This window comes from Podarcis cretensis (genome assembly GCF_951804945.1).
Source record: "Podarcis cretensis genome assembly, chromosome: 7".
Classification (NCBI taxonomy): Eukaryota; Metazoa; Chordata; class Lepidosauria; order Squamata; family Lacertidae; genus Podarcis; species Podarcis cretensis.
Window position 1 is genome coordinate 45849315 of NC_137176.1, and position 13441 is coordinate 45862755.

The 13441-nt window shown below is 41.6% G+C and overlaps 1 protein-coding gene and 1 long non-coding RNA gene across 3 annotated transcripts; one reads left to right on the top strand and one right to left on the bottom strand.

Annotated features, from left to right (window-relative positions):
• Nucleotides 1–1292: 1292 nt before the first annotated feature.
• On the top strand, nt 1293–4917 carry LOC307220750. Its single transcript, XR_013841077.1, has 2 exons — nt 1293–2745; nt 3126–4917. It is a non-coding gene; the product is annotated as an uncharacterized lncRNA (long non-coding RNA).
• Nucleotides 4702–13385, bottom strand: MYL12B (myosin light chain 12B). 2 transcript variants are annotated; one of them, XM_079984777.1, is made up of 4 exons: nt 13227–13385; nt 6951–7149; nt 6603–6764; nt 4702–5211 (listed from the first exon to the last, which is right to left on the bottom strand). In XM_079984777.1, the coding sequence occupies exons 2-4, from the start codon at nt 7132–7134 to the stop codon at nt 5039–5041; spliced, it is 519 nt and encodes a 172-aa protein (XP_079840903.1). In that variant the 5' UTR covers nt 7135–7149; nt 13227–13385; the 3' UTR covers nt 4702–5038. The 2 variants fall into 2 exon arrangements, with proteins under 2 accessions (XP_079840903.1, XP_079840902.1); XM_079984776.1 differs by lacking the exon at nt 13227–13385 and adding an exon at nt 9355–9462.
• Nucleotides 13386–13441: the final 56 nt, after the last annotated feature.

Sequence of the window (13441 nt, forward strand, 5' to 3'; positions counted from 1 at the left end):
GAAGCTCTCTATATGATGGCTTGATATTTAGCAAGGTTAAATGGAGTTCTGTCAAGGCAGGATTTTAGGGACAGAAATCCAGGACTTCACCGAGCATAATGAACAAAAAATCCCCCAAACAGTGACTTACCACATTTTGTAGTAGTTAAGTAAACACATTACCACCAAAAGAGGAAAACCTCCATGAGATTATTCAGTCTATAAAGAGTCTAGAAGTGCCTTATGGTACTACTGGTTTCACACAGAAGGTGCCTCGTTGCACAGGCAAAGTTTGCTGGCAGAAAGTGGAGATTTATTTCAGTGCAGGAAAAGCGAAGTGTCAATGACCAAATGAAATGGTGAAGCAGAAGGCAAAGAGAAAGTGACCGGTCCCAAGTTAACCAGTGAACTTTATTGTTGAGTGAGGATTTGAACTCGCAAATATCCCCATTCTTAGTCTAGCATTCTAGCAGTGACATTATTCCTATAGGAAGAGAGTTTGCAGCCAAGACATGCAAGCAACATTTTAAAACAATCTTTGGGCCGCAGCCTTGTTCCATGGACGGCAGGCTGCAAAGCAATGCACCAGACCATAGTATAGAAGCCCAAGGCCCTCCTCATTGCCAACAAGGCATGCTGTATCCCATGCCAACTGACACATACTAGTCTGTGGGCGGTATCCAGCTACATCAAGCTCATAGTAGGTCCCATTGAAATCAGTGGACCTCAAATTGGTCATGACTAATTTAGGTGTATTGATTTCAGTGGCTCTACTCGAAGCATGATTTCTCATGTTTCACAAACTGTAGGATCAGAAGGGGGACCTGGACACTTGCTAAGCTCCCCTGTGCTCGTCTCATCTACTTTATTGCAAAATAAAAATTAAAAAAAGGGACGAAAACTGCATTTTAAAAAAGTCAGTTAAAATGTCAAACAGTAAAAGCATGGTTCAGGGGCTCAATAATAACTGAGAAATTTAATCTCCTTAATTGAAAGTTAGGGCAAATATGTATTTGATGACCTCAAGCAAAGAAGCACCTGCAATTAATTAAAATACTTTACAAGTACAGTGGTACCTTGGGTTACATACGCTTCAGGTTACATACACTTCAGATTACAGCCTCCACTAACCCAGAAATAGTGCTTCAGGTTAAGAACTTTGTTTTAGGATGAGAACAGAAACCATGCTCTGGCGGCGTGGCAGCAGCAGGAGGCCCCATTAGCTAAAGTGGTGCTTCAGGTTAAGAACAGTTTCAGGTTAAGTACAGACCTCCGGAATGAATTAAGTACTTAACCCGAGGTACCACTGTATAGCAGAGATGCTTTCCAGGGAAGATGTACGCGGGTGTTGAAAGCTTTCTAACAGCAAGGAAAACATGAAATATAAAAGGTTGGCTCTGATAGTTTATAGCTACATTGTTAATAAACACATATGTATTCCTACTTAACAGCTAGATCAGGGGGTAGCCCTGACAGTCCGCTTCCTCCTCCTGTCTCAGTTTTGATCTTGTAGAACTCAACAAGAGAATGGGGGCAAAATTAAAATTAGTTGGTTTCACCTCCCATTGCTGTGTCTCTGTCTGATACTGGCTTTGGCTCCACCTGCTGTTGGCCTCCCTGCATTCCAATCTACCAGTCTCAACGAGCAGCATGTATGAGAACTGCATTGAGTTCATTTGAACCTTGCTCGTCTCATTCCTCTCCAATGTGTGTGCCTCCCATATCCCCAAGTGACCCTTCATCTCTGCATAACTCAAATTAAATCACATGAGTAACTGTTGAGGACTGGGTGGAGAAAAAGCAGGTGTGTGTGTGTTGGGGAAATTAAGAGGTTCCCTTTCTGGAGGTCAATAATGACAAGATAATGAATTCAATAACAATACAAGCTATAGCGATGCATTCCTTTGTAGTGACATCTGCAACTGAGATTGCTACCCCTCATGTGCAATCAACAAATATTATTGAATTCATTAGCTTGTTATTACTGACCTCCAGTAAGGGGACCTCCTAATTTTTCCTACGTATGAAAACTCCCATTTTGTGCAATACCTCTCATACCACCTGTATGCATAGCACTGTGTCCATGGTGGGAGATGAAATGAAGAGAAAGAGGACGCTGTTGGCATCACTACAAATGGGCATTGTACCCATGCTCAAATGGATTAAGCCCTGGAAATGTTAATAAATTTATTATCGGCCCAGCATATTAAGTACAGGATAACTGGTGTTTTCATTACCTTCAATGAACTCTTAATTACTTGAAGATTCATAGCCTCGCTGAATATAATGAACCCTGCTTTTTAAGAACATGACACTTCCAAAAAAACTCTATAGAGAAGTTTCCATGGTTCTATAATAATCTGGTAACCTGATCATACTTTATTCTCATCCTGCAGTGAGGAATAAATAAACTTCATGGACAGGCAGCTTACTCTACTTAATATTGCAGCTGTGCTCTAGAGCTGGGGTGGTACCTTCCGGCTGTTGCGGGACTCCAACTCCCATCAACCCCATCTAGCATGGCCTGTGGTCAAGGATGATGGGAGTTGTAGATAGTTCAACAACAGCTGGGGACCCAAGGTTGGGACTGTTTGCTCTGACTGGATTACAATGGTGGTGTGACACACCACCCCTTTTGGTCTGCAGAACCTTTACCCCACTGCTGGTGTTTGCTAGCTAACATCAGGTAGGCTGGTTCTGGGACTAATAGCAACACCTAGTATCCTGTGCTAAGGATGCATCCATTGTCACTGAGAAAATGGCTAGGTAAAGGTAAAGGTACCCCTGCCCGTACGGGCCAGTCGTGTCCGACTCTAGGGTTGTGCGCCCATCTCACTTAAGAGGCCGGGGGCCAGCGCTGTCTGGAGACACTTCCGGGTCACGTGGCCAGCGTGACAAAGCTGCTCTGGCGAGCCAGCACCAGCGCAGCACACGGAAATGCCGTTTACCTTCCCGCTATAAAGCGGTACCTATTTATCTACTTGCACTTGGGGGTGCTTTCGAACTGCTAGGTGGGCAGGAGCTGGGACCGAAAGCCGGGAGCTCACTCCACCGCGGGGATTCGAACCGCCGACCATGCGATCAGCAAGTCCTAGGAACTGAGGTTTTACCCACAGCGCCACCCGCGTCCCTGAGAAAATGGCTAGATGTGACAATAATAATTTTTAAAGCTCTATTAAGGAAACAAGGTAAGGGACTGAAGTTACAATGTAACTCTGTTTCAGCCAGTGGTTTGTAATAAGAGAATTACTGCATATAGACTCTACTGTTAGAAGTTTTAAAAGCCAGTATCCTCAGTCCATAAACTGTTGCTGCTTTTGAAATAAAAGGATTTGGTCATTTTATCAAAACAGCAATGAACCCCTCAACAAGGTTTAAATAATAAGCATTTACTGCATACTTGGCAAGCACCCTTTCAAGAATCTCCTGCCGCAGAGATCTTGCAGATATCCCAATATGATGCACTGTAGTAACCATGCCCTTGACAGCTGCACACACACTCTTGGGAAGGGAAAGCTGGCTGGGTGGTTTGAGGCAGGGTACTTTGTTTAAAGGAGGAAAAGATAAGCTATCTAGACAGAAGAGAATTTTTAAAAAACACAAATCATTGCAAAATGCCAGCTTCAACAGAACAAGACTCTGTAGGGTATGCACAAGTCTGGCATTATGATGGGGAAGTTGAGGCCCAAGAAAATTACAGATAATTTCAGATTAAGATAACAAATCCAAACCCAGATACATCTCACCGAATCAGCATGTGATGGTAGGACTTGAATATTAAAACAATGGGAAGCTAAAGGAATCAACTTGATCTGGAGTATAGTTTAATTTTTACAAACGTTTGTTCTGCCTTCTTTAAGGTTAAGCTAATAAAAAAAAATGTAGTTTTCTGCAGTTTTCAACTATGGCAAAAAGTGCCTCAATTTGGAATATTGGCAGGATTTGACTACATTATTGATGGCTTCAAGCCTTCACTAGGCGTTTCCCACAGCAAGCACACAACTTGTAGACGTCAGACAGAAGCATACACCCATCCTAGAAACTTTTCGTGTTTGGCTTCCCAGATGGTTGTGGTCTCTCATGTGTTTCTCACAGCAATTTTGAGCTGCTCATTTGTCTTCCCATTGGACTATTTCTCATAATTGCACATGGAAATTTGTTCTAACAGTTGGATGTGGCATGTGCCTGTAACATCCTTTCCATGCCGCAAGTGGGTAGATCAGACAAAAAAGAGAGATCTCAACCTTTCTCAAACTTATTCTCCAATGCACAGTAATTGCTTATAGATTGGCAAAGAAAGCATTTCCAGTGCATTAAAAAAAACTATCATTTTGACACAATTCTATAAATTATTTTAGGGAACAGGAAAAATAATACAACTGCTGCCTGCTAGATCAGATTAAATAAGGGAAGCTCCTTCTAAGTTTATAAACACCAAGTTTATTTATAAACACAAAAATCTAAGTGTTTGTGAGTATCTGCTCTACAGGACTGTGGAGGCCAGAAAGCAGAATCTGAAAAGTTGCCAGTAACTAATCCTTGCCCTGCAAAAAAGTTTAGATCACCACATTTGTGATTCACAATGCTGCAGTTCAGTCTTAAATGAAAGAAAGAGTTCTTTACATCATGATAAGCTCCAGCATACTGCTTCCCATCTTGTTTTTTGGGGGGAATGTATAAACTCTGGACTCTAAACACTTAATAAAATTTCACTTCACAATGCAGCATTTGAGGTATTTTATTGATATAGCAATCTTATTTCAAAATGGCATTATTACAAAATGTAAAAATCCAGCTAAACCAGAAACATTGAGACGTTTTTCCTGGGCCTTCAGAGTCATTGATCTTATCCTCCAACTCTCTCACCACAACTACAATCCCCATTGCCAACCTGATTATACAGGTGCAAGATGTGCCAGAATGCCTGGTATAGATAAATACATCAAGAAAGGCAAAAGCTGTAAAGCTAAATGCATGCAACAGGTTCTACCAGGAAAAAACCCCTCAAAGATAACTGCAGGTGAGATCTAAAGAAAATGGCAGAGGCAAGAGTTCTGTTTTAGTCATCTTTGTCTTTTGCTCCATGTTTAAGGATGCGTGTGAACTCAATGTAGTTGAAATTGCCCTTTTTGTCAATTGGTGCCTCTCTGAAGAGCTCATCTACTTCTTCATCTGTAAACCTGTCTCCCATTGTCGTCAGCAATTCTCTCAGGTAGTCTTCTTGAATGAAACCTAGAAATATAGATTATCAGGAGACATTACATACACAAAATTGGCAAGCTTTATCAAAAGAAACATCCCACTGATATAATAATAGTCCATACAATTAAATTATTCAAAAAACAAGGGAATGGCTACCTTAAAACACTATAGATATCAATATTTAACTAATATAGTAATACCCTAGCATTTAAAGCTCCATAGCAAACATTAGGACTAAAAAGAAAGGATTTAAATACATTTTCTCCTTTAAATTCACTATTTTCAAAATCTGTTTGTGGCGTGGCAGCAGCGGGAGGCCCCATTAGCAAAAGTGGTGCTTCAGGTTAAGAACAGTTTCAGGTTAAGAACAGAACTCCAGAACAAATTAAGTACTTATCCCGAGGTACCACTGTACCTCAGTTCCGCACCAGGACTCCCCACCCCCACAATGATTGAAAAGGATTTCCATTTCAATAATGTTAATATGAAAGCTCTTGAAATACGGTATTTCAGACTGTATTAGTTCATCATAAAGCTTTTGAGACGTATATAAAGAACAAATAATATTAATCCTGTGAGGTATATGCAGCGCCAAGGGCTTTTAAAGTGCCCCTTTTCAAATATTAATTTAGGCTCAGAAGTCTTTTGCGTCTTAGTTGTTCCAAAGACAACATCATTCACAGCCCTGGTTTGTAGCTATCAACTTGTCTGTCCATTCTGGTTTGCTGCTTGGGAGGTTTTCTACTACTGAAAATAAAAAAAAAGCTTTGCCAGATCAGATCAAAGACCCATCTAGTCCAGTATTTTGTTCTCACAGTGACTAAGCAAACACATATGAGAAGCCCAGATGTAGGAATTGAGTGCAATAGCCCTAACCTACCTCTGATTTCCAGCAACTGGTATTCAAATCATACTGTCTCTGATACTAAAGGGGTGGGAGGAAAGTGGATCAGGATCTGTTGGTAGATCTCTGGATGATTTGCAGTAGATCAACATGGGTTTCTAGTGACAAAGCAGCTTTTCCCCTTTCTAAATCAGGGTGTTAGAACCCCTGTTCTGTAGTAACTCAGTTGTACCTGTATGCGTAGGCAATCCTAGTGTATGCTCATTAGATGCTGTAAGTGACTGGCTGCATTCCCAAGCACACATAATGCATCTAATTGGTGGACCTTAAGGTGTTAGTAAAGAAACACAGTAGAACTCAAAAGCCTGAAGTCTGCCCATTCCTGTACTACATAGCCAACATGACTAGTAGCCATTGGCATCCTTACCTTCCATACGTTTGTCAAAATCTATGTTTAACTAATACATGTTGCAAGTGTGTCATTTCTCTCAAGTACATTTTATATTTTAATCATAAATACATGTTCACAGTGAAGATCAAAAGCAAATAAGTTATCTTGGGGTTTTTAAGTTCTCACCTGTTGCTTCTTCATCAAAGCAAGCAAAGGCATTCCTGATTACATCTTCTGGATCAGTGCCATTTAATTTCTCTCCAAACATTGTGAGAAACATTGTGAAGTTTATTGGTCCTGGAGCCTCATTCATCATAGCATCTAGGTACTCATCAGTTGGATTCTTTCCTGCAAATCAAATATTCATAATTTAAAGATTATCTATATACTATCATTTACAGAATTAATGTTAATTCATAACACAGGTCTCAAATGTTAAGATAAAAAAATCCTAGCACAATATCTGGGAAACAAAGTGAATTTCCCCCTCAACAGAGAAACAACTTAACTGAAAGAAAGGAGAAAAATAATTACCAAGTGAAGCAAGCATATCATGCAGGTCTTCTTTGTCAATGAAACCATCTCTGTTTTGATCAATCATGTTGAATGCCTCTTTGAATTCTTGAATCTGTGACTGATCAAACATAGCAAACACATTGGAAGTGGCACGCTGAGGGCGCTTCTTTGTGGTCTTGGTCTTTGCCCTTTTGCTTGACATGATGGCGGTTGGATTCTATAAGACAGAAAGAGAAAAGAGGTAGTTACTGAAACCTATAAAAACAAAATGTGGTATATGGGACATATGGTCTGCAAGGGCTATTTTGCCAGATTCAAAGCATCATTAAGTGCAATTAGTTTTAATTTTCAAGAAACTAGCTAAAATGTGTAATGTGTACACTACAGCACCTTAGTAAAATATAAATCCCAACCGTTAGTACAGGGGGCAGGCACCTAGTCTACCATTTGTCGCTGGGCTCCAACTTCCATCATCTCTGACCACTGGCCATACTGGCTAGGGCTGATGGGAATTTAGCAACACCTGGAGAGCCACAGGTTCTCCCCCAACTTACGTTGTGTTTAGATATTGGGGAAACCAGGTTCAATTCCTGCTCAATCCAACTTGGGCAGTTTGCATCAATATGTACTCTCTCATCACAACTACCCTGTGGAAGTTTGATAGAGTCTAACCCCAACTCTGAGTTCCTTGAAAAAAGGCAGGAGTGGGGGCTACCAACGCACAAAATAAATTGTAAGTCATTATGTAGAGGAGTACACTCATTACTTGAACATTTGGTGCTCACAATACTAGGTTTTTCAGCCACAGCAGGTGGTTGAGATTGAGTATCAGTGCTCCTACAGAATCACATTTAATCCATGTTATTGAGTTAAGAGCAGCAGCCTGAGCTGAAGAGAGACATATCCTTGCTTTTGTTAGTGTCAGTCATGCTTCCTATGCTTGGGAGAGCTTAGCATCTGCTATTTCACCACATGTCAGTCACTATACAGTTCTTCCTTCAGACATGTTAAGCCAACCTTCCCTAAATATGCCCTGATAAACTTTACCCTAACAATTCCCCTTGCCTTTATTGTGATTCTTAGTGAGAAAGCCTTATTAACTCATAGTTTCAACAGCAGATTTTTAAATGGAATTTATATCCCTGGTGTGCCAACAAATTCTTAAGCAATCCAAAAACTACTCTGGTTTTGTACTGGCCACTGACAGATATATTGATCTCTTTGCTTTAAAAAGATCATGTTAAATCACCAGTTTAAGCAATAAATCAAGTGTTAAGGCACCCTAAAAATGGAAAGGGGAAAACCCTTTTGCTATGTATCAGGATCATGTACTAATTTGGGGGTTTGTAGTGGGTGTCCTCTATTATTTATAAGTGGGCCATAGCTGTTGTGAGGCAATAGAAAGTGGAATCAAGGTATCTGGTGGTCAGACATAAACCCACAATGTTAAGAAGCCCTGGCACAGGTATCCCCTACTTGCATATAGGGCTGGATTCAACTGTGTTCCTCTGCTGGTGAAAACTCTTTCATCCAGTGGAGGCTTCTGCAAGACGAAAGGAGATTTTCACAAATCCCTTTCTCCTACAGCCATTCCAAAGGATCCAAACCTCTGTAACAAATTGGTGGGCACAGTGAGCAGAAGAGGGAATCAACAAAAATCACCCTCCCCTCTCACTTGCATTTCTGTTAATAGAAGTCTCTACTTCTGTCAATAGAGGGAAACAACTGGATACAACTCAATGTTTGTAGACAGAAATATGTGTGCAGATACAGAATGACGTCAAATAAACAGTCCAAAAAGTTATTTGTGTGTGAGTGAAAAAATATTGAGATTGATGCCTAAAGTACTGGAGGATTTGTTAGAAGCACAGAGTGGATCTGTTGCACAATGATTTTTGGCTGCATTTTTGGACACAATTATATTGGAAATTAAGTATTGTAAATCAGTAACAGCAATTATCCCCTAATATACACACTACTTTTTGCAACTTAGTTGATCTGTGCTAGCTGGGCGTAGATGAGTTCTCTTTCAAATTAAGTTTGCATTTATAGCATTAAGGATTTGAAAATTATAATTAGAGCACATTTGTTTCTTCTATGTTTTTAAACTTAATTTATCCCATGATACAAATATTCTTTCACTAACTGAAGATCAGACAAAATAAGTCAATCAACGTAAGTTTTATAACACCCTGAAATCAATTTTACCATTTGCTCCCAGTACTTGGCTCCAAGAAGCTTTGTGAATCTTTACATGAAGATGAAATCATTTTTACAATGTCTAAATCCCATCATAACATTTCAAAAACCAAATTCTAGCAATAATACACAATTATTCAGTATAGTTCAGATACTTAGCTTTATAAACAAATCTCCTAACAAAGTACCAAGCCATTCATTTTTTTCTAGAGGAAAGTCTTACCATTTCTCAAAATAAGACTGCAGCCCAATAGTTTACCAAGGTTCCAGATGGCAAGAGATGTTGTTGTACGTGAGTTATATGCTAAGGGGAGATCTACAAATAGCAACACTGATTTCATCTACTGATTAACTTCACAATTTTAAACTTGTGTTCCATCTACAACAGTCCTCTGACACACCAGAACACAAATTACTGTTGGACTAAAAATAAACTCAAGTACAAGTCACCCAACAAACATTTACTGCCCTTTCACAACCATAATAGCTTAACAAGCACAACGAATAATGACTTCCATTCAAGGACCTTCCATTTTAATTCAGATTATAAACAGCTGATCTGACATATACGTAAGCCAACGATTTTAGATTTAAACATGTGGACTACTTGAGGACCATCTTATCAGCATGGATATAACTTGCATGTAGGAAAGGCATGTAACACTGATTATGCCCACCACATATAGACTATTGTCAGCACAGCCTATGTAAACAGCACTCCTATTTATCCATGGCATTATTATTCCAAACATTTATCAAGCAGATGGTGATGCATATAGAGCAAGTGGCTACATATGATTCTTGCCTATAGTAGATGTGCACAGTGTTAGAAACTGAGATATGCAAGCTAGGAGCTAAATGGCATCTTAAACCTAGATTATGGGTGCAACAATGGAATGTCCAGGTGCACTTTTTTATAACAAGAATACAAAGCTGAAAATGAATGAACTGCATCTAAAATATTATGTTCATTTTTCACATGGTCCTTCCCCTGCCCACCCCCAGTCTTCAGAGAGTAGCTGGAAGTGGGGAGGCAGAAAAAGGTCCTCCTTTCCTTCCACTGTAGTGTGTGCACTGTACTGTAATCTGAAATCTTAGGCACAGTACTGCACCCAGAGCTCAGAAACTGCTTGCGCTAATGAAATTCCCTGTTGCAAAATGCACCTAGAACAATGGGAGTTCCAAACACTGGACATGCACATCAGAGAAGAGTAATATTTTCATATACATAAAGGGTTTTCATCTGAAAAGCTCATACATATTGGGAATTGGTTCAAACTGTATTTTTAGACATTGCCCATCATATATAACCACATAGAAAAAAGTTAAATAGCAAACAATTTATTTTTTTAAAAATGTATCATATACTACCAAGCACGCAAGTTGATACTACAAAAAGTCATAGGTTTTCCCAAGAGAATCAAAACGATTGTACCAACAATAGTGACAAAAAGTAATTTTAATTTTATGATCAGTAGGCTCAATCAAAAGCCCAAGCTTTATGCCCTTTTATGCCTCTTTGGATCAGAAATAGTAAACCTCTGGCCATCCAGAAGTTGGACTATAGCTACTACCACACCTGACAATTGGCAGTGCTTGCTGGGACAAATAGGAGCTGGGCATCTGATAACATCTGGAATGCTTAACTTTGCCACCTCTGCTTTGATTGTATTGTTTTGATCATAGCATGCTGAGTAATTTATGGTAACTGTAGTTAAGCATGCACTGCAAGGCTTGATATACTAGTTTAATTTCAGCCACCAATTTACAAAGAAATGTCCTGTGGATCATATAATTAGTGAGAACTATCACAGAAAACTCAAAGCAAAAAGTGGCAGAAGAACAGAGATTAGAATTCCTCCTACCAAATATCAATTGAAAGTGATATCCAACTACCTTTTGGAAATCTGTGTTTCTTTATCTATTTAAACCTGCTATCTATCTTTACCTTTAATTGAAAGTTGTAAACAACTGCATGTTTGTAATGTATTAAAACTCACTTCTAGGTGACCAGCTAGAGAAAGTTGGGGAGTGGGGGAGAGAAGAGGATGAATGACCTCATATTGACTTTACTTGTAGAGGTTTTTTTTAGTGCAAGTCCTATTTTGCTTTGTAAATTTTAAAAGATGGCTGTGCAGCAAAGTTATCTTGTCTAAGAAGTTCTTAACAATTTCAGTCATTTTACATTAGTGGTTTACTGCCAGATTTCAAGGTGTAATTCCTGGGGTAGGGAGGATAGAGTTGCTGTGTAGTGCTGCAGAAACATAACTGCATTAGTTTCGTACTACTTATCTCAGTAAATGGTTTAGTTCATATTTAACCTCGCTATTTAATCACCTGAGTTTTTACTTCTGCTTTAGTTTGATGGGGCTTGCATAGTAATGAATAGTGTGATAGAACCTTATTACAGTGAAACTCCTCCTTTAACATGGCTTCCTTTGGAATGCACTAGGCAGAATGCTGCATGAGGGCTGGAAAAATATTTCAAATTCCTATGTATCCGCAGGTTTCGAGCACCCGAAATAACCAACTTTTTCTTATCCTAATGTTATGTTCTGCACAAACCTGTCCCAAGTTTATGTTCTGAATATGTAGCCACTTCCAAAATTGCTCTGAGCTCAGTTTTCATCAAACTATTACATGTGTAGGTCCACAGTGAGGGAGGCTTTACACATTTAAAAGTGATCAAGGGAAAAACCAGCTCTATAGTGAATTTTACTCTAGTGATTCACTTATGAAAAGAGACTACATTTAGTTCTTGGCCTCTGAAACAAAGCAAGCTGTCATATGCACTTTGATCCTGAACTAAAGAAGCTGTTGTCAGGATGATGGCTCTGTCGGTAGAACACAAGACTCTTACTATCAGGGCTGTAGGCTGGAGGCCCACATGCGGCAAAAGATTCCTGCGTTGCATGGGGGTTAGACTAGATGACCCTTGTGGTCCCTTCCAACTCAACAATTCTGTGATTCTATACAGTACACTAAACGGTTCATCTTCCAAGTGACCAAAAAAAACCTGCCTAACAAAATAATAAGTTCTAGAGTAGCACTAGCCTGGTTGGGAAGAAACCCCAAGTCTTGAGGCAGATTTGTTTGGCTGCATTTACAGCCTGCCTTTCTTCCCCATTTTACCTGCCCAAGAACCCTGTGAGAAAGGCCAGTCGCGATCCTAATACAACATCACCCAGTGAACCTCACAGCTGAATGGGGATCTGCACCAGCATCTCTACAGTCTTGGTTCCGACACTGCGCCAGCGAGAGCTTCTGCAGCCTTTTCAAATATACCACAAGACTCTCCGTTGTATGTTACGAAACTGCCAAAGGCGGCATCCGATCTCCGAGGAGGCAAAGGAAGCGGACAGGATGCGTGCGCGATAAGATGGGAGGGAACCTCCCCTGCCCACCCCAGCGAGCTTGTTTGGCAACGGGGGCAAGAGCGGGAGGGAGAGCAGCGCCCGAAAGGGAGGCTCAGGCGGCCGGCAGGTTCGAGCGGCGTTTTCGCTGGCTCCCAGCAGCCAACTGGCGGGAGAGTCAACACCGCCCCAGACGCCCATTAGGCCTGGGCGGCCCCGGCGCGATGGATGCAGCCATTTCTTGACAGGCCGCTTCCATCAGGTTCACGTACGGCAGCCTCCCTGGGCGCAGCAGGGTTGGAATCGGGGAAGTCGACATTCCCTCCCCAGAGGCTGTTTAAAACACCAAAGCCGTGTGATTTTGAAATCTGGCACCGACCCCTCACATAATGGGGGGATAACAGAGGCATCTCCGCCCGTAAGCTGTTGAAGGCGGCAAACAGGGGAAGGGAGACTTCCAACTGCCCAGCAGCCACGGCCATGACAGCTGCGCCCCACCCCGGCGCGCTCCTGAGGGGAAAGCGGGGGCCCTCCGAGGGCGGGCGGGCGGGCGGGCGGGCGGCGCCCAGGCCCAGTGGGCCTCCTGCTGCTCTCTTGAGGCAGGGAACTGGGGCGCGGAGGCACCACGACGCAGCCCAAAGAGGGGGACGCACACGGCGCGGGGATTCCTGAACCTCCACCCCCCCATCTCCTCTCCCGAATGCGCCCGTCCACCAAGCAGAACGTTTCCACCCTTTCTCACCTGAGTGGCGATGGATGAGAATCGGTTACGGGAGAAGCCGAGGTAGCAGCGACGGCAGCGGAGCAAAGCAGTTGAACGGCCTCGGCACTTCCGGAAGAGCGAGACACCGGGCCGAACTACTGCCACTCCAGCACAGGGGAGCCGTGGGGGGTGGAAATATGAGTGAACGCGCGTCGTCAGTAAGGAAAACTTCAGGAGCAGACAAGGGGCCAGAA

What these genes read in the sequence shown, in the direction of transcription:
- MYL12B (XM_079984776.1), bottom strand. An exon ending in TGATATGCTTGCTTCACTTG is followed by an intron (nt 6,765 to 6,950) that starts GTAATTATTTTT and finishes TTTGATTTGCAG; the next exon opens with GAAAGAATCCAACTGATGAG. An exon ending in CTTTGATGAAGAAGCAACAG is followed by an intron (nt 5,212 to 6,602) that starts GTGAGAACTTAA and finishes CTATATTTCTAG; the next exon opens with GTTTCATTCAAGAAGACTAC.